Source organism: Coregonus clupeaformis, chromosome 13 (assembly GCF_020615455.1).
Source record: "Coregonus clupeaformis isolate EN_2021a chromosome 13, ASM2061545v1, whole genome shotgun sequence".
Lineage (NCBI taxonomy): Eukaryota > Metazoa > Chordata > Actinopteri > Salmoniformes > Salmonidae > Coregonus > Coregonus clupeaformis.
Window position 1 is genome coordinate 46,173,620 of NC_059204.1, and position 19,814 is coordinate 46,193,433.

General features: G+C 43.9%; 1 protein-coding gene across 2 annotated transcripts; it reads left to right on the top strand.

Annotated features, from left to right (window-relative positions):
* Positions 1-217: 217 nt before the first annotated feature.
* On the top strand, positions 218-19,514 carry LOC121579610 (phosphofurin acidic cluster sorting protein 1). 2 transcript variants are annotated; one of them, XM_041894348.2, is made up of 23 exons: positions 218-689; positions 5,493-5,580; positions 6,040-6,129; positions 6,298-6,423; positions 6,719-6,863; positions 7,189-7,280; positions 7,422-7,505; positions 7,607-7,827; positions 7,931-8,024; positions 8,123-8,200; positions 8,310-8,461; positions 8,797-8,932; positions 9,766-9,870; positions 9,999-10,105; positions 10,220-10,374; positions 11,614-11,724; positions 13,233-13,350; positions 13,622-13,664; positions 13,849-13,891; positions 13,996-14,131; positions 14,382-14,620; positions 14,811-14,930; positions 17,861-19,514. In XM_041894348.2, exons 1-23 carry the CDS (start codon positions 535-537, stop codon positions 17,977-17,979), a joined length of 2,757 nt encoding a protein of 918 aa, XP_041750282.1. In that variant the 5' UTR covers positions 218-534; the 3' UTR covers positions 17,980-19,514. The 2 variants fall into 2 exon arrangements, with proteins under 2 accessions (XP_041750282.1, XP_041750283.1); XM_041894349.2 differs by having other exon boundaries at positions 7,610-7,827.
* Positions 19,515-19,814: the final 300 nt, after the last annotated feature.

Genomic DNA, 19,814 nt, shown 5'->3' on the forward strand with positions numbered 1-19,814 from the left:
GCTGGTACCTCTGAGAGGCTCGCGTTACAATAATAGCACTCTATCACTGTGTGTGTGTGTGTGTGTGTGTTTTGAGTGTTTGAGAGAGGGAGTGGGTGTGACAGACAGAGAGAGAGAGAGAGAGAGAGAGAGAGAGAGAGAGAGAGAGAGAGAGAGAGAGAGAGAGAGAGAGCGAGCGAGCACGCACACAACACACCATATGCACCTGCTGTGACGCTCTGACTCTCACATTATTATTGTTGAGAGATTGTACTAGTAAAGAGTGCGTCTTTAACGAGAGGCGTAGCTATTCTCTTGTGCTCCCTGGAGGGCAAGTTCCGCTTCCTGCTATTAAAAACATCGCACTTGAGAGCGTATCACATCAACTGTGGGCTGCAGAACAGAAAAGCATAAATACAAGCAAGAAGGCATGGAATTCTGTGGATATGAAAGCGCAATTTGAAGCTTCAGGGTGTGATGAAAATATCCGCATGCACAAGTCAGGAAGCTGAATGACAGAAGGTATTTTTCTTCCACACCCAAAACACCTACAGTATGTCGGAGAGAGGGGGTCTCCCGCGGACTGGGGGCACACCATCTCCACAAATGCAGCCGTCCAAGACCGTCACCATCGTCCCGAACCGTCCGGTTCAAATGAACCTGTATGCGACCTGGGAAATTGATCGCTCATCTCCAAGCTGTGTGCCCAGGTATGGCCGCCTAAACACCATGGCTAGTTCTGACAGTCGAGGTTTCCAGTCGGGATCAGATCACATTATTATTACGTTTCTACATATAGGCTATCGGCTTCTGCGGTCAGATGTAGGCTTAGGTATGCTATTGAATCAGGGTGAAGAAGTCACCTGTTTTCCCCTCAAGATAAGTTATGTAGGAAGTTAGAATAAAAGGTACAATAAAAGTTCTAAAAATGTATGCGTTAATGAAAAGAACATTCAATAATATGATTAAAGTTGAAATAAATAGCATACTTCTGTATTTGCCTTTGAATAATGCACATTTTGCACTGCTGCAATTTACTGTAAATATGACAGCTATTTTTGTTTTAAAACATCAGGTCAGGTGATTGCAACTGTAAATTACGGTGTGCTAGTCACATAGATAGACTTAGACTGTAGTGATAGATTAGTGCTGATGGTAGTGAATATTAGGGAGTGTCTTTAAAGGGGCAATCTGTAGTTCAAACAATAAGATTTCCCTTTTAAAAGGAAGAGATCATTCAACTCTACAATTAAAAACAATATTTGGAGGACCATGGTTATGAAGAAGGAGCATCATGAAGTGCAAGATCATGACTGACCAGGATGTAAAGGTTCCAAATCAACATATCCCTGAGCAGTTGGGGAAACAGGCAGGGTGCCATAGACAGCTGCTCCTAAACCCCACAGGAAAACAACATGCTGTCAGAATAAATAATGATACAGCGCAGTATATACTTAGAAGCAAGAGATTTGCTAATACTTATATGCCGGTATACATACGCCTACGGACTGTTGCTAATCAGGGCCTACTCCTCCATTATGACTTTTAACAGATTATAGCAATGTTACATTTTTTAATATTGTTCAAATGTAGCTGATACTGCTTTTTGTCTTCCTCTGAATTGTTAGGTGTTCGATGTAGGCTAGCAATAGAAAAGAGGGGGCAGGAGTGGGGGTGGGGGTGGATTCTAGAAGGACCCCTGTAAAGGCTGCCTGCGGGGGTGCTCTCTCTGGCAGGGAAAAGGGAGAGAGGACGTGGGTGGATTTGAAGAAGAGCTGGTTGAAAATGATTTGATCCTCTTAAAGTGGTCCACACACTGTGGTGAGCTCTGAAAATAGTATGTTGACAACTTTTTCTTTCTTTCATGTATGGAAACCATGAAGCTGGGCTTTTGGCCTTGACGGTGGGGGATCTCTTGTTTCCTCCCTCTGATTATAATAATGATTTGGTGGGTGCTTAAATTTTTTCTATTTCACACGTTTTTCACCTTGTCAGCGCAGGGATTCAAACTAGCAACCTTTCAATTACTGGCCCAACGATCTAACCGCTAGGCTACCTGCCACCCATTTTTAATTCTCAGAAAAGTCCTTATTTAAAGGAGAATGCACCTCATCATATGTTATCTATTTGTACAAATGCAATTAAAAAGGAGCCTGGTTGGCTTATAATCCCTTTAGATACACTCTATACAGTGCATTCGGAAAGTATTCAGACCCCTTGACTTTGTCCACATTTTGTTACATTACAGCCTTATTCTAAAATTGATTAAATAAAAAATTGTCCTCATCAATCTACACACAATACCCCATAATTACAAAGTGAAAACAGGTTTTTATTATTAGCACATAAATAAAAAATACATTATTTACATAAGTATTCAGACCCTTTGCTATTAGTCGCAAAATTGAGCTCAGGTGCATCCTGTTTCCATTGATCATCCTTGAGATGTTTCTACAACTTGATTGGAGTCCACCTGTGGTAAATCCAAATCATGTCCAATCAATTGAAAAGGCACACACCTGTCTATATAAGGTCCCACAGTTGACGGTGCATGTCAGAGCAAAAACCAAACCATGAGGTCGAAGGAATTGTCCGTAGAGCTCCGAGACAAGATTGTGTCGAGGCACAGATCTGGGGAAGGGTACCAAAAAATGTCTGCAGCATTGAAGGTCCCCAAGAACAGAGTGACCTCCATCATTCTTAAATGGAAGAAGTTTGGAACCACCAAGACTCTTCCTAGAGCTGGCCGCCCGGCCAAACTGAGTAATCGGGGGAGAAGGGCCTTGGTCAGGGAGGTGACCAAGAACCCGATGGTCTCTGACAGAAATCTAGAGTTCCTCTGTGGAGATGGGAGAACCTTCCAGAAGGACAACCATCTCTGCAGCACTCCACCAATCAGGGCTTTATGGTAGAGTGGCCAGACGGAAGCCACTCCTCAGTAAAAGGCACATGACAGCCCGCTTGGAGTTTGCCAAAAGGCACTTAAAGACTCTCAGACCATGATAAATAAGATTCTCTGGTCTGATGAAACCAAGATTGAACTCTTTGGCCTGAATGCCAAGTGTCACGTCTGGAGGAAACCTGGCACCATCCCTACGGGGAAGCATGGTGGTGGCAGCATCATGCTGTGGGGATGTTTTTCAGTGGCAGGGACTGGGAGACTAGTCAGGATCAAGGGAAAGATGAACGGAGCAAAGTACAGAGAGATCCTTGATGAAAACCTGCTCCAGAGCGCTCAGGACCTCAGACTGGGTCGAAGGTTCACCTTCCAACAGGACAACGACCCTAAGCACACAGCCAAGACAACACAGGAGTGGCTTCGGGACAAGTCTCTGAATGTCCTTGAATGGCCCAGCCAGAGCCCGGATTTGAACCCGATCTAACATCTCTGGAGAGACCTGAAAATATCTGTGCAACCTGACAGAGGTTGAGAGGATCTGCAGAGAAGAATGGGAGAAACTCTTGTACTTACAGGTGTGCCAAGCTTGTAGCGTCATACTCAAGAAGACTCGAGGCTGTAATCGCTGCCAAAGGTGCTTCAACAAAGTACTCAGTAAAGGGTCTGAATACCTATGTAAATGTGTAAAAACCTGTTTTTGCTTTGTCATTATTGTGTGTAGATTGATGAGGAGAAAGAAAAAAGTTTTGTCCATTTCAGAATAACAACATGTGGAAAAGGTTAAGGGGTCTGAATACTTTCTGAATGCACTGTTTATATACAAAAGTATGTGGACATATCTTCAAATTAGTGAATTTGGCTATTTCAGCCAAACCTGTTGCTGACAGATGTATAAAATCAAGCACACAGCCATGCAATCTCCATAGACAAACATTGGCAGTAGAATGGCCTTACTGAATAGCTCAGTGACTTTCAACGTGGCACTGTTATAAGATGCCACCTTTCCAACAAGTCAGTTCGTCAAATTTCTGCCCTACTAGAGCTGCCCAGGTCAACTGTAAGTGCTGTTATTGTGAAGTGGAAACGTCTAGGAGCAACAACGGCTCAGCCACGAAGTGGTAGGTCACACAAGCTCACAGAACGGGACCGCCGAGTGCTGAAGCGCGTAGCTCATAATAATTGTCTGTCCTCACTACCGAGTTCCAAACTGCCTCTTGAAGCAATGTCAGCACAATAACTGTTAGTCGGGAGCTTCATGAAATGGGTTTCCATGGCCGAGCAGCCGCACGCAAGCCTAAGATCACCAGGTGCAATGCCAAGCATCGGCTGGAGTGGTGTAAAGCTCACCGCCATTGAACTCTGGAGCAACTGTAAAGTTTGGTGGAGGAGGAATAATGGTTCCAGTGAAGGGAAATCTTAACACTGCAGCATACAATTTACATTCTAGACGATTCTGTGCTTCCAACTTTGTGGCAACAGTTTGGGGAAGGCCCTTTCCTGTTTCAGCCTGACAATGCCCCCGTGCACAAAGCGAGGTCCATACAGAAATGGTTTGTCGAGATCGGTGTGGAAGAACTTGACTGGCATGCACAGAGCCCTGACCTCAACCCCATCGAACACCTTTGGGATGAATTGTGACGCCGACTGCGAGCCAGGCCTAATTGCCTAACATCAGTGCCCGACCACACTAATGCTCTTGTGGCTGAATGGAAGCAAGTCCCCGCAGCAATGTTCCAACATCTAGTGGAAAGCCTTCCCAGAAGACTGGAGGCTGTTATAGCAGCAAAGGGGGGACCAACTCCATATTAACGCCCATGATTTTGGATGAGCAGGTGTCTACATACTTTTGGTAAATGTAGTGTATTTCTATTTAGCCTATAGTGCCATATCTGTTTGGCATTTGGCTTTTAGTGAGTATATACATTATTACCCAGAAATCTCCTAACCCAATCAGCTGTTCTCTGGTAGCCCTCTCCAGTCCCTCTCTCTCACTAATGGTGTAGTGAGTAGAGAGGCCAAGGTTTGTAGGGAACTTTATATTTAATTAGGGAGGAACAGCAGATAAGGCTTTTGATGAAGGGTCAAAGCGTAGTATATTTTTAACACAAGTCACCCTCTCCTATTACCCAATATTTGTGACTTGAGGCTAAGAATCAACAATGAGGCTGTAGACCTAGTTGTGTGTTTGGAGGCCATAGTGGCTTCTACCTTGAGAGGACGACAATCTTTAGTTTCTCCTTGAATGTTCTGTCTGACTGGCTCTCATCTACACAGATGAATCCCAGCCAGCCAATCTGTCTCTGCTCTGTCCAAAAAGAAGTACTTCGAACCACTAACGGCCCGTAGGAATACATTGATCTGTGATTTATGTCCAGAGCCTAATATTCCTAAAGTGCTTTTGTTGGCCACAAACCTCACCGAACGATTCCCGCTTACAATTTGCAATACAAATCTAGGGTGATACCCTACCAGTCTCAGCCAACATTTGTAAAAGATTTGTCATTGTCAAGGACTAGACTGATACTTTCTCCGCTCATGTTGTTGGTTCCTATTCACTGAATTCACAGACTAAACAGAGAAATATGAATATCCCCTTTTCTCCCCTTAAACCCAGGCTCTTCACAGTTACTCTGAAGAAGCTGGTGATGCTTCAGGAGCTGGACAGAGACCTAACCTCTGTTGTCATCGCAGTCAAACTCCAGGTGACGCTCTTCACACACACCCTTCCCTCTTCACAAAGTATACATAGATATAGCTAGCTACAGTAGTAGGACGTTTTGCAGAAGTACATTCTTTAGTTTTTATCACTCATTATAAACTGGGTGGTTTGAGCCCTGAATGCTGATTGGCTGAAATGGGTATGACAAAACATTTATTTTTACTGCTCTAATTACGTTGATAACCAGTTTATAATAGCAATAAGGCACCTTGGGGGTTTATGGAATATGGCCAATATACCACGGCTAAGGGCTGTGTCCAGGCACTTCGCGTTGCGTCGTGCATAAGAACAGCCCTTAGCCGTGGTATATTGGCCATATACCACACCCCCTCAGGCCTTATTGCTTAAATACACTAGTGACTAATCAGAACCTTTTTATCTGTAATCCATGGATAATATATGCAGGATATAGATGTATAACGTGTGTGGAATATCCTCTTAGGGATCAAAGCGCATTTTACGGTCCAATGAAATCCTGTTGTCATCGCCTGGACTTACTGAGACTGATCTTCAGCTAACGTTCTCCTTGCAAGTGAGTTACCATGGGGAGTTTGCACAGACAGTTATGTGTATGCAAATGGCCAGTGGATGAGAGGCAGACGCTTTTTAAAAATGTTCTAGAGATTCTATTTTTAGTGCATGATTTAAGTGCCTTTCTGATTCTGTCAACCTCGCCATCTCTCATCTTTACTTCCTCCAGTATCCACATTTTTTGAAGCGAGATGCCAACAGACTGCAGATCATGCTGCAGAGGAGGAAGAGGTACAAGAACCGTACCATCCTGGGCTATAAGACCCTGGCACTGGGCCTCATCAACATGGCAGAGGTAAGGCCGTCATTGTAGGCTGTCATTGTAAATAAGAATTTGTTCTTAACTGACTTGCCTAGTTAAATAAAAAATCAAAGTAAGTGGGCGACACCTCACCGCAGCTGTTAACTGCAATGATTACGATCATTCAGGCTTTTGTTTGTATAACACGCCATCCAGCATCTGTACTCCTGTCTCTCTTTCGTCTCCTGTCCTTTCCCTCTCTCTCTCTCTCTCTCGCTTGCAATTGTCGCCCCCAATCTCTCTCGCTCCCTTTCTCTCTCTGACCCCCCTGCCTCGCTCTCCTCCCCAGGTGATGCAGCACCCCAGTGAGGGAGCCCGTGTGTTGGGTCTCCACACCACTGTGAAGGACACGGCTGTGCCTGTGGCTGAGATGAGGGTCTACTCGCTCTCCAGCCAGCCCATCGACCACGAGGTGTCCAAGGCCAAGATGTCTGGTAAGTGAGACACAGAGTGAGAGACAAGGGGACAGGCTCGAGGAAGATAAGGCCTTGAACAGGGAATCAGAACAGTTTTTTAAATATTGGGGAATGTGCTTATATGGAATTGTCTGTAAATATCCAGAATATCAGTGTATTGAACAGTTCAACATGTACATGCCACACCATGGTCGGTCAGTGGAATCATCCATGTTTTGAGGGAGTCATCCACTGCCTTGCCCATATGACACAAGGTTTAAATAGTCTTCTCATCATACTGTATCTTCCCCCATTCCACACCAATACATAACACATCTCCTCTCTGGCTCCCTGGAACTCACAGACCGCTCCCCTGACATTGACAACTACTCGGAGGAAGACGAGGAGAGCTATTCATCAGAGCAGGACGGGAGTGATGACCCTGCTCACAGCCAGGTATGGAGGAGGAGGAGAGGGGGAGCGACGCTCAGAAAGATACCACACTGCTTCAATACAAGCATTTGAGCCGGTTTACAGTAGAGTGGATGGAGAGTTTGTCCGGTTTGAGCACGAAGTTGATCCACTCTCTGTTTTCAGTATCTGTTCGACGAAGAGGATGACATGAGGAAGAAGAAGCACAGACACAAACTCACCTCTGCAGCCTCCATCACCAGAGCTCATGTAAGCATTCAGTCTACTGATCTGTCTGTCTCTGTGCCGTTGGGACTACCTGCCTCTCTCCTAGTCAACCGGTTTTATATGTGTGTGTTCCTTTAACTCAGCAGCCCAACATCAAGCAGAAGTTTGTGGCCTTGTTGAAGAGGTTTAAGGTGTCTGATGAGGTGGACTTTGGCCTGGAGCACGTGTCCCAGGAGCACATCCGGGATGTGGAGGAGGATCTGGATGAGCTCTATGACAGTCTGGAGCTGTACAACCCCAATGACAGCGGACCAGAGATGGAGGAGACGGACAGCATCCTCAGCACACCCAAACCCAAACTCAGGTCATGAGAAGTCGGACTTATCTGTAGGTAACAGAAATGTATGTTCTGACAAACATCCACTTAACAGAACTCTGGGCAATCTCTCCTCTCTCTGAATGTTCAGGCCCTTCTTTGAGGGCATGTCCCAGTCCAGCTCGCAGACCGAGTTTGGCAGTCTGAACAGCAGGTGCAGTCTGCCCAGAGACACCCTGAGCCCAGTGAGTAGAGTACAGTACAGGAGGATGGCTGGGCTTCTAAGTCCAGATGTCCCCCTGCACTCCCTCTGACCACTGTTTTCCTGCTGTCTGACTTGTAGCAAGGAGAGCAGCCCCCATCAGGCAAGATGAAACGCACTCGCTCTCGCAACGTGGACGACTCTGAGACAGACACCCTGGTGAGACCCTCTAACTCCCCCCACACACACACACACGTGTATTTCAGTGTTTTGAGGCCTGTACAGTGTTAGGATGTGTTTCTGTCTGGCTGTCTGTTGGTGTGTTTAGGAGCTGACTGATCCGGAGATGTTTCTGGACACGACCCCCTGCATCACAGTCTCTGTCCCAGAGCAGCTACCCAGGACCCCAATGAGAGAACTAAGGAGTAGTAAGAGTGAGAGCCACACCAGCATGCCCCACACCACCATGCCCTCCCCCAGGTCAGTCGAACACACACACACACACCTTAAAACACACACACACAAAACCGTGACAAGGCAAAAATCTGTTGTTCTGCCCCTGAGCAAGGCAGTTAACCCACTGTTCTCCGGGTACCGATGACGTGGATGTGGAGTAAGGCAGCCCCCTGCACCTCTCTGATTCAGAGGGGTTGGGTTAAATGCGGAAGACACATTTCAGTTGAATGTATTCAGTTGTATCCCCCTTTCCCGTCCCCTTTCAGTGCTACACATGCACTCCCCCACTTTCTGCCATAGTCATATTTTCTGTGTGGGCACTGACTCAGTCAGTGAGTAGGTGTGTGTGTTTTTTCCAGGTTGGATGGTGGGCACACACCCAGGCAGAGACGTGGGACACCAATGAAGGAGAGGCGAGCGCTGTCCAAACCACTAAGCGAACGCACCAACAGCTCTGACAGTGAAAGGTCACCAGAGCTCAGCCACACCCCACAGGTGACCCCTCACCCTAACCAGAGCTAGTCCGTACCCATACTAACCATGTAGCTGAGACTGGTCTTTAAATGTGGATGCTTTGTTTGCTGAGTGGTGGTGATCCTGTTGCAGGTGCCCCCCCCCCATCCCCTCCAGCTTGCGGGCAAAACATTTAGTCGACCCCCTCTTGGCAGTGGAGAAATGAATGTGCAGCTTTAAAGCTAACACACATTTTGCCATGGGGCGAAGAGAAAATGTTGCGGTTTTAAAATACATTTTCTGCAATTTACACATTTTGCCATACGACAGAGAGAAGATTTAGCAGTTTTAAAGCTAATTCCCTGCAATTCTACACATTCAGTCATGGGGGTGGAGATTTCTTTTGCAGTTTTAAAGCTAATTTCCAGCAATTCTACACATTCTGCCATTACATGACAGGTTTATATGATCTCTGAGTGAGACTGACTAACAAAATCAATGGGGGACCTCAGGAGGTCAGGGCCACTGGCCTCGTGCCTTGCGTGCCCGGTCAGTAATTCAGCCATGACATACTACATACTAACGTTTATATAGCTGGCTAGACTAACTTACCTAGCAATCTTTAAAATGTGAGCTGACATGGGCTAATGGTGTGACTCAGTGACTGACATTACAAGAGGAAAACTATTCTTACTCTCAACAGGAAGTTAAGACCCCCAATTGACTCCTCGCTACAGCTGCGTACAGGCACAGCACTCTCCTGTTGTGTTGATCTATTTCATTGAAGCATGTGTGTGTCCAGTTTGTGACTATGTATGCCAATATTTGACTTGTGTTCGACGCGTGTGTCTGTGTGTGTGCGGGCGTGTTGGTAGGTGCCCAGGAAGGCTGTATATGACCAGCTGAATCAGATCTTCTCCTCAGACACTACCCTCCCAGACAGCCTGGTCCTGGTCAACACCAGCGACTGGCAGGGACAGGTAATCTTCACACCTCCTTCCTTTCTATCTTCACCACCATTATCTCACTCCTCCACTCCCTGTGTACATATTTACTTGCGTATGTGTGTTAATCTGTGTCTATATGTTTGTGGTAAACATGTGCGTAGTATGTGTCCGAGGTGCTGCTGTCCCAGAAGCAGCCAGTAGTGTGTACCTGCTGTGGGGTGGAGATTCAGGCTGTCCTCACCACCCTCCTCACGCGCATCCAAAAGTTGTGAGTAGCCAAAGACTCAATACTCGCTGGTTGAAGTTATTGTGTAGTAATGAAGGTGACCTATGATGAGCCTGTTCTATTGTGCTCCACTAACCTGCCCTCCCCTCCCCTCAGCTGTAACTGTAACTCGTCCACTCCGCGGCCGGTCAAGGTGGTGGTGGCAGGGGGACAGAGCTACCTGGGTGCCATCCTGCACTTCTTTGTCACTCAGCTGGCCAACAAAACATCTGATTGGCTCAGCCTAATCCGCTTCCTGGTGGTCCCCCTGGGTGAGAGAGAGACAGGTTCAGGTTCCTAGAGCAGTAATATATGCCATTTTACTAGAAGATAAGTATTATACAATGTGACTGCTGTAAGATGCATCCCACTGGGCACACCACGTCATTTCAACGTGGATAATTGGGTAATATTTGGTTGAGATGTTGATCAATGAGATTACAACCTACAGTATATTCACCCACTCAAAATTACAGCCAAAAAGTTAGTTCAATTTCCAATGTGTTATCACTATGATTTCAACCATCTAAAAGCACAACCACATTCCAATGGATAAACAATGTCAGATTTTTGGTTTAGTTGTCACCCAAAGGTCTATCACTTCGCTTTCAACCATTTAAAAGCACAGCAAAGTTCAAATGGGAATACAATGTCAGATATTTTGTTTATTTATACAACAGATTAATGTGTTATCACTGTGCTTCATACAATAGCCGAACCAAATGACCAGGATTGCAGTTGAGATTACATTAAAAGTACATGATGCAAGTGATCAATGCCGTTTGAGATTCTGCACAGATTATTACAGCAATTGTGAAGATCTCCACCGACTGTGATGACCTATATGCATGCTATCTTGGAACATGCACACTATAGGATTACATAAGAAGACATTTATTTTTACAGTCATCTCAGGCCATGGATGTGTTACTCATTTTAAGGTTGAACATTACATTAGTTTGTAAAATAGCCTTAACTTTAGGCTATTTACTGGATTACAAAAGTAATATTGAATTGTGTTTGGTTGTCAACGCAACCAAATATCAACATTTTAAACTGATGTATCTTCTGCTTGGATAGTTCAATCTGTGCCACTGACTTAGTCTGGCATTAATTCCATTTTGTCTACAAATTAATAATTGATATGTTGTATTCACGTCTCCATCTCAACCAAAAATCACGTAGATTCCACATTCCAATATGTTGACAAATTACGTTGAAACAACCTTGATTCAACCAGTTTGTGCCCAGTGGGATATTATGGGACATATCTAGCATGGTTATGTAATGCTTATATATAAGCCTCTTCAGCTGAAGCATAAACAAAGATTTACAAAAACACCCACTCTCATGTTCTGTTACCTCCTCCTGACAATGAGTTGCTCCAGTCATTACGTCACATGCAGCTGAAGTGAAGTACAGTAGAGCTGCTCTGCTCAGAGCTGCTGTACTGAGTGGGTTGGGTGTGTGTGATCCGTGACTCACTGTGGCTTCCTCTACTCTGCCTCCAGGCTGTCACCCCGTAGCTAAGCACCTGGCCTCCCTGGACCCTCGCTACAGCGCCGTGTTCCTGGACAATGCCTGGAGAGACCTGTTCAGCCGCCTGGAGCCCCCTCACTCAAGTAAACACCACACTGCTCTCTCTCTCTTTTTCTCTCTCGCTCTCTCTCTCTCTCTCTCTCTCTCTGTGACCATGCGAGCTCTCTACTGCTCTCTCGTCACATCAACCTACCCTTCTCCATTTCCCATGAGCACCAAGTACAAACATTTCCATTTAAACTTATGAGTGCGCAATTCGTTTGTGCTATTAGCGGCAACACAGACTGAAGGACTATTTCATTTCAGTTATTAAAAACAATATTTATTTATTATTTTATTTCACCTTTATTTAACCAGGTAGGCCAGTCGAGAACAAGTTCTCATTTACAACTGCGACCTGGCCAAGATAAAGCAAAGCAGTGCGATAAAAACAACAACACAGAGTTACATATGGGGTAAAACAAAACATAAAGTCAAAAATACAACAGAAAATATATATACAGTGTGTGCAAATGTAGCAAGTTATGGAGGTAAGGCAATAAATAGGCCATAGTGCAAAATAATTACAATTAGTATTAACACTGGAATGATAGATGTGCAAGAGATGATGTGCAAATAGAGATACTGGGGTGCAAATGAGCAAAATAAATAACAATATAGGGATGAGGTAGTTGGGTGGGCTAATTTCAGATGGGCTGTGTACAGTTGCAGTGATCGGTAAGCTGCTCTGACAACTGATGCTTAAAGTTAGTGAGGGAGATAAGAGTCTCCAACTTCAGAGATTTTTGCAGTTCGTTCCAGTCATTGGCAGCAGAGAACTGGAAGGAATGGCGGCCAAAGGAGGTGTTGGCTTTGGGGATGACCAGTGAGATATACCTGCTGGAGCGCATACTACGAGTGGGTGTTGCTATGGTGACCAATGAGCTAAGATAAGGCAGGGATTTGCCTAGCAGTGATCTATAGATGGCCTGGAGCCAGTGGGTTTGGCGACGAATATGTAGTGAGGACCAGCCAACAAGAGCGTACAGGTTACAGTGGTGGGTAGTATATGGGGCTTTGGAGACAAAACGGATGGCACTGTGATAGACTACATCCAATTTGCTGAGTAGAGTGTTGGAGGCTATTTTGTAAATGACATCGCCAAAGTCAAGGATCGGTAGGATAGTCAGTTTTACGAGGGCATGTTTGGCAGCATGAGTGAAAGAGGCTTTGTTGCGAAATAGGAAACCGATTCTAGATTTAACTTTGGATTGGAGATTCTTAATGTGAGTCTGGAAGGAGAGTTTACAGTCTAACCAGACAAAATATGCTTTATTTTACAAATGTAATTAATTATACATTTCTCTCTCCCTCTCTCTACACACATTTAAAACTACACAACACTTCTACTGAGCTGGTAGCATTCGAGCATGTGTCTTTGGGAACTTGATCTGCCTTGATCAGCATATGAATGGTATTTGACTAGAACACTCTCTCTCTGCAAGCTACCCCATATCTTCTTTAGTTAGGGGGTTAGCCAGTTCAGCTCCAGTCAGCCTTGCTCTCCCTACAGATTGACTCAGGCTTAATGTCTGTTCCCCTCCCCTCCCAGCGGCTCCAGCTGTAGACGGTGTGGACGTGGCAGGGAGGATCAGCCAGTACATCAGCAGTGTCTCTGTCACACACCAGCTGCCTATCGCTGAGGCCATGCTCACCTGCAAGTACAAGACGTGAGTGGAGTGGCCTGCATGGCTAATTTACACTGAGTGTACAAAACATTATGAACATGACAGACTGACCAGGTGAATCCAGGTGAAAGATATGATCCCCTTGTTGATGTCACTTGTTAAATCCACTTCAATGGGTGTATGGGGTGCAACTCAAAATTAGGAAGGTGTTCTTAATGTTTTCTACACTCAGTTTATATGACGTTAATGTTAATCAGGTATGTTTTAGGAAGACAAACATTTTATTGGCCACCCATTATTTCCACCCTTCCAGATACGACGAAGACTCTTACCAGAAATTTGTTCCCTTTGTTGGGGTAAGTAAGTCAGTACTGATGGTTTTCATCAATACTGATGTTGAGGCAGTCAATTTGGCAAACGCCTCTATCATAATTATTGCTTCAATGTAAACCGACAGACGAGGGCTATCCAAACTATTCCCAAGTACAACCCTGGAGTGTAAGGCTGATACTGACTAACTGATCCCTGTGTGTGAAACAGGTGGTGAAAGTAGGGTTGATTGAACCGAATCTGGCGTATTCAGGTGGGTTCATATTTCTGGACTACCTATTGTCTGTTAACGTTCACCTTTCTCTCTCCAGGCTGTCCCTGGGCAGTGTTAAGGACTGTGTTGATTTGGGCCTACAGGTGGAGACACTGAGGAGCCTGTTAGTGTTAGCTTGGCTGTTCCCTCCACCTCCCCACCTGCCCATGGATCTCCCACAGGGATGACCAGAGAGGCTGTCACCCCACCCCCGTCTCCCTCCCTGAGCAGCGGTCTGGGGTAAGACAACCACAGTGTACAACAGTCTTTCATGACAAGTTCATTCCCATCCCCGCAGTTACACACATTTCTGAGTACATTGTTGAGCAATAGTTGTTTTTGGTACACTGTCTGCCACACTCTCTCTCTCTCTCTCTCTCTCTCTCTCTCTCTCTCTCTCTCTCTCTCTCTCTCTCTCTCTCTCTCTCTCTCTCTCTCTCTCTCTCTCTCTCTCTCTCTCTCTCTCTCTCTCTCTCTCTCTTTCTCACAGGAGCCCTAATATGTCCCATGGGGTGGACACCATTGGGCTGACGGTGGATTACTGGGTAGCAACATGCTCAGAGCGGAAAAAGGAGGGGGAGCGGTGTGACAAGGGCTCCAAGAACACCCTGAAGAGTGCCTTCCTCTCCTTGCAGGTCAGCAGGCTGCCAGGAGGGGGCTCCACTGAGAACCAGCCCCAGGCCAACACCATGTCCATGACCGTGGTCACCAAGGAGAAGAACAAGAAAGGTGAGGAGGGCGGCTGGACTAGGAGTGGGGAAATAGTGGACTGTCCACCACATGCAGTTTGTCCAGCAACTCATTTGGGGTAATAACTAAATAAATGTACTAACTGGAATGAGAACCATGCAATGGATGCATGCTGTTAAGTGTTTTGGTTTGAACCCTCTCTGTGTGCTCATCTGCTCCGTATCCAAAGTCTCCACCATATTCCTGGGAAAGAAGCCCAGAGAGAGGGATGTAGACTGTAAAAGCCAGGTGGTTGAGGGCATCACCAGACTCATCTGTTCTACCAAGCAGCAGCAGACCAGCCTAAAAGGTACACCCCTCTGGGCACGCCACATCATTTCAACGTGGACATTTGGGTAATATTTGGTTGAGACATTGATCAATGAGATTTCAACCTTTATTCACCCACTCAAAAAGACAGACAGAAGTTTGTTGAATTGTGTTGTCACTATTCTTTCAACAATCTAAAAGCACAAATGGGAATACAATGACAGATATTTTGTTTATTTATACAACAATGTAATGTGTTATCACTGTGCTTCATCTAATAGCACAACCAAATGACCAGGATTGCAGTTGAGTTTACATTGAAAGTACATAGTGCAAGTAATCAATGCTGTTAGAGACTCTGTGCAGATTATAATAGCAATTGTGAAGATCTCTACAGACCTGCAACCTTTGCATGCTATCTTGAACATGCACGCCTTCTATGATTACAGAATACTTTTATAGTTACAGTAACCTCAATGTGGCCATGGATTTTAAGGTTGAATAAATACTGTTACATTAGTTTCTAAGATAGCCTTAACTTGTGGGCTTTTTACAGTATTGCAAAAGTTGTATTTAATTGTTTGGTTGTCTACGCCACCAAATATCAACATTTGAAGGAGATGTATTTTTTGTGCCACTGACTTAGTCTGGCTTTAATTCCAGTTTGTCTACAAATTAATAATTAATATGTTGGCTTCACGTCTCCATCTGAACCAAAAATCTAAGTTAAAGAATAGGACTAAATCAAATCAAACTTGATTTAAAGTGCATTTAAAATTTGATTTGATTTAGTCCTATTCTTTAACTTAGATTTTTGGTTGAGATGGAGACGTGAAGCCAACATATCAATTATTAATTTGTAGACAACTTGAAGATTACATTTGAAATCAACTAAAGGTTAAAACCCTAGCCCTATATGTATTATCTATTTTAAGTTGAATCCTGGGTTGAATTGAAACAATAGCTGTTGATGACTTCGCAAATACTACATACAGTGGGGAGAACAAGTATTTGATACACTGCCGATTTTGCAGGTTTTCCTTCTTACAAAGCATGTAGAGGTCTGTAATTTTTATCATAGGTACACTTCAACTGTGAGAGACGGAATCTAAAACAAAAATCCAGAAAATCACATTGTATGATTTTTAAGTAATTAATTTGCATTTTATTGCATGACATAAGTATTTGATACATCAGAAAAGCAGAACTTAATATTTGGTACAGAAACCTTTGTTTGCAATTACAGAGATCATACGTTGGGTTCAGGTCTGGAGACTGGCTAGGCCACTCCAGCACCTTGAGATGCTTCTTACGGAGCCACTCCTTAGTTGCCCTGGCTGTGTGTTTCGGGTCGTTGTCATGCTGGAAGACCCAGCCACGACCCATCTTCAATGCTCTTACTGAGGGAAGGAGGTTGTTGGCCAAGATCTCGCGATACATGGCCCCATCCATCCTCCCCTCAATACGGTGCAGTCGTCCTGTCCCCTTTGCAGAAAAGCATCCCCAAAGAATGATGTTTCCACCTCCATACTTCACGGTTGGGAGGGTGTTCTTGGGGTTGTACTCATCCTTCTTCTTCCTCCAAACACGGCGAGTGGAGTTTAGACCAAAAAGCTATATTTTTGTCTCATCAGACCACATGACCTTCTCCCATTCCTCCTCTGGATCATCCAGATGGTCATTGGCAAACTTCAGACGGGCCTGGACATGCGCTGGCTTGAGCAGGGGGAACCTTGCGTGCGCTGCAGGATTTTAATCCATGACGGCGTAGTGTGTTACTAATGGTTTTCTTTGAGACTGTGGTCCCAGCTCTCTTCAGGTCATTGACCAGGTCCTGCCGTGTAGTTCTGGGCTGATCCCTCACCTTCCTCATGATCATTGATGCCCCACGAGGTGAGATCTTGCATGGAGCCCCAGACCGAGGGTGATTGACCGTCATCTTGAACTTCTTCCATTTTCTAATAATTGCGCCAACAGTTGTTGCCTTCTCACCAAGCTGCTTGCCTATTGTCCTGTAGCCCATCCCAGCCTTGTGCAGGTCTACAATGTTATCCCTGATGTCCTTACACAGCTCTCTGGTCTTGGCCATTGTGGAGAGGTTGGAGTCTGTTTGATTGAGTGTGTGGACAGGTGTCTTTTATACAGGTAATGAGTTCAAACAGGTGCAGTTAATACAGGTAATGAGTGGAGAACAGGAGGGCTTCTTAAAGAAAAACTAACAGGTCTGTGAGACCCAGAATTCTTACTGGTTGGTAGGTGATCAAATACTTATGTCATACAATAAAATGCAAATTAATTACTTAAAAATCATACAATGTGATTTTCTGGATTTTTTTTTTTTCCACCAACGTCATGATTTCCCACAGTTGAAGTGTACCTATCATAATAATTACAGACCTCTACATGCTTTGTAAGTAGGAAAACCTGCAAAATCGGCAGTGTATCAAATACTTGTTCTCCCCACTGTATAGGCCTAAATAGTATCATTGATGATATAGGACATAAAGTATGGTTACATTTCATTTGCTCTGTTAAACCTTCCCTTTGGAATGACTTCGATAGCAACAGTGAATCTATTTAGTTATTAAGAGATCTCTCAATAATCATTCTCACGATTGCACATTGGTAGAAGTCATTGACAAATATCAAAGCTAAGCAGTGCTGGGCACCCTTGGTGAGTAGACCAAAGTGATAGCTGTAGATAGATCAACTCTCCTGTAGGAGGTGCTGCCCAGGTTTGTCTATGTTAAATTGGTTACCATTAAATTTCCCCCTCAACTTCAAATCCAGTGTATTTCCCACGTAGATTCCACGTCACAATATGTTGACAAAATACTTTGAAACAACGTTGATTCAACCAGTTTGTGCCCAGTGGGACTGAGCCCGCCTACTGTAGGTTCAGATTTAACATGATTGGTTATTTTTAGGTGCTTGTAGATGGGAGTCATGAAACTATTGGTTATTTTTCAGTGTCTGTGGACGGCGTGGAGTGGACTGATGTGAAGTTCTTCCAGCTGGCTGCCCAGTGGCCCACCCATGTGAAGTACCTGCCAGTGGGGCTGTTTGGGTACAACAAGACCTCCACCTAGAGGCCAAACCAGACATGGTCACTCACTCTGTGCTTCCTGGGCACCAAGGTTATTATAGTTTTGTGTTTTTTATATACATTTTAATTTCTGTTCGTTTTTAGATTTTTGTTTGAAATTCAGTTTAGTTTCAGTTCGTTTTCAGACCTGATATACTAGTTTTATTTATTTATTATTTAATTTTTATATTATTTATTTTAGTGTTAGTAGCAGATTTCTTCCTTGTTAGCTAGTGATAACTAGTGATAGTGATGAACAAGCTAGGCCTATTTGAAACCTCACCATCCACTGGCAGCACTTACCTGCCATGTTCAGAAGCTTGAAAACCCCATTAGAAGAAAACATTATTTTTATTTTTTTTGCCCAAAGTTTAGAAGAAAAAAACCCTCAAACTAAACATTATTTATGATGGCTTTTATTTTATTTTAGTACATTTTGGAGTCAAAGATAATAGTTTCAGTAGTTTTAGTTTTCAAACGGGTTTGTTAATTATTTTATTTCAGTTTATGAAATAGTTTTTTCATGTTTTCGTATTTTGTTTTTACTACAATAACCTTGCTGGGCACCATATCAGCTGTCTAAAATGGAGGTCACTGGACAGAAAGCCATTGATTAAAGATGATTATTACATGACTAAGGAGAGTTGTTACATGTCTAAGGAGAGTTGTTACATGACGACATGGATTGACAGCAGTAATGGATTGGGGCCATAGATTTAATACTTGCCATGTTCCTATTTTCTAAGGTGGGTTCACCTGACAAAATAACTAGTTGCCCTCGTTTGAGATGTTTTTCCTCTTTCATATCCTTTATATGTGGCTTCCTTCAGTGGCTTGGCAAGGTTAACTCCAGCTGTTCTTGTGGCTGTGTTGTACTGTTGTACTTTTTTTTTCAAGCAGAGTGTTATGTGAAGCAAACTTCAGTGGTCATTGATATTATTGATATCATTTCCCTCAGTGGTGTTATTCTAATAAGTGCACTAAAAAAATATGCTGTTTAAAAGTCAGTTTTGTGAAAGTGATATAAATTGATTATCTTATTTACAGAAATGTATTGTGATAATTGGACCTGTTTTCGCAAAAGCCTTACTTTCTTTTCGTTTAGTATTTTTCTGGGAGGTACTGTTACTTTTGTGAGTGTGTGTGTTTGTTTGTGTGCGCACGCCTGTGTGAGAACCCCAAATGCTTGTGGATTTGTGTGTATAGCATGGGTTGTCATACTAGAAGTAAATGCTTAAAACACTACAGAAATCTAGAATATTTGCAGACTCGTCTACATCAAAGCTTGTGGTTGTCAAGCAAGTACTATAATTTGTGCACCGCAGATACACTTTTGTCCCAATGATGTGCTTGAAATGAAGCTTCAGTGTCATCCATAATTTACGGTCATCTTATTTATATTTGTTTTAAAGATTGTTAGAGGAGATTAAATACTTTATTTTCTGTTTTGTCATTAAAGCGTAAAAGACAGAAACATACAAGAAGTTCAAGACAAGGAATTTTTAAAAAATCACATCAATAAATCAAATGAAAACTCAAGTGTATCTGTAACAAAATGTATCCTTATATCAACTTGTCTGATGACAAGTGGGGTGGAGGACATGGTTAGGGTGGGACGACATCTTCAGAGCCAAATGCGTCATGCTCTTGTTTAAACCTTGCGCCAGATGACTCATGACCTTTCCACACTATCTTCAGGAGACTGAGGAGTTTTTGGGGGGCCTGTAAGCTGTTGTACCAAAGATTCAAAGAGTACCACCAAATATCAATGTCAGGTCTAACTGTTAAAGAGAAATGAAGATTGCGAAAGAGGGTAGGAGGAAAGCTGTAGAGAAGGGT

Excerpts from the sequence above, each read along its gene's own strand:
- LOC121579610 (XM_041894348.2), top strand. The coding sequence starts at position 535 with ATGTCGGAGAGAGGGGGTCTCCCGCGGACTGGGGGCACACCATCTCCA. Across the intron at positions 14,621-14,810 it reads CAAGGAGAAGAACAAGAAAG|TCTCCACCATATTCCTGGGA; the intron begins GTGAGGAGGGCG and ends CCGTATCCAAAG. Across the intron at positions 14,931-17,860 it reads GCAGCAGACCAGCCTAAAAG|TGTCTGTGGACGGCGTGGAG; the intron begins GTACACCCCTCT and ends GTTATTTTTCAG.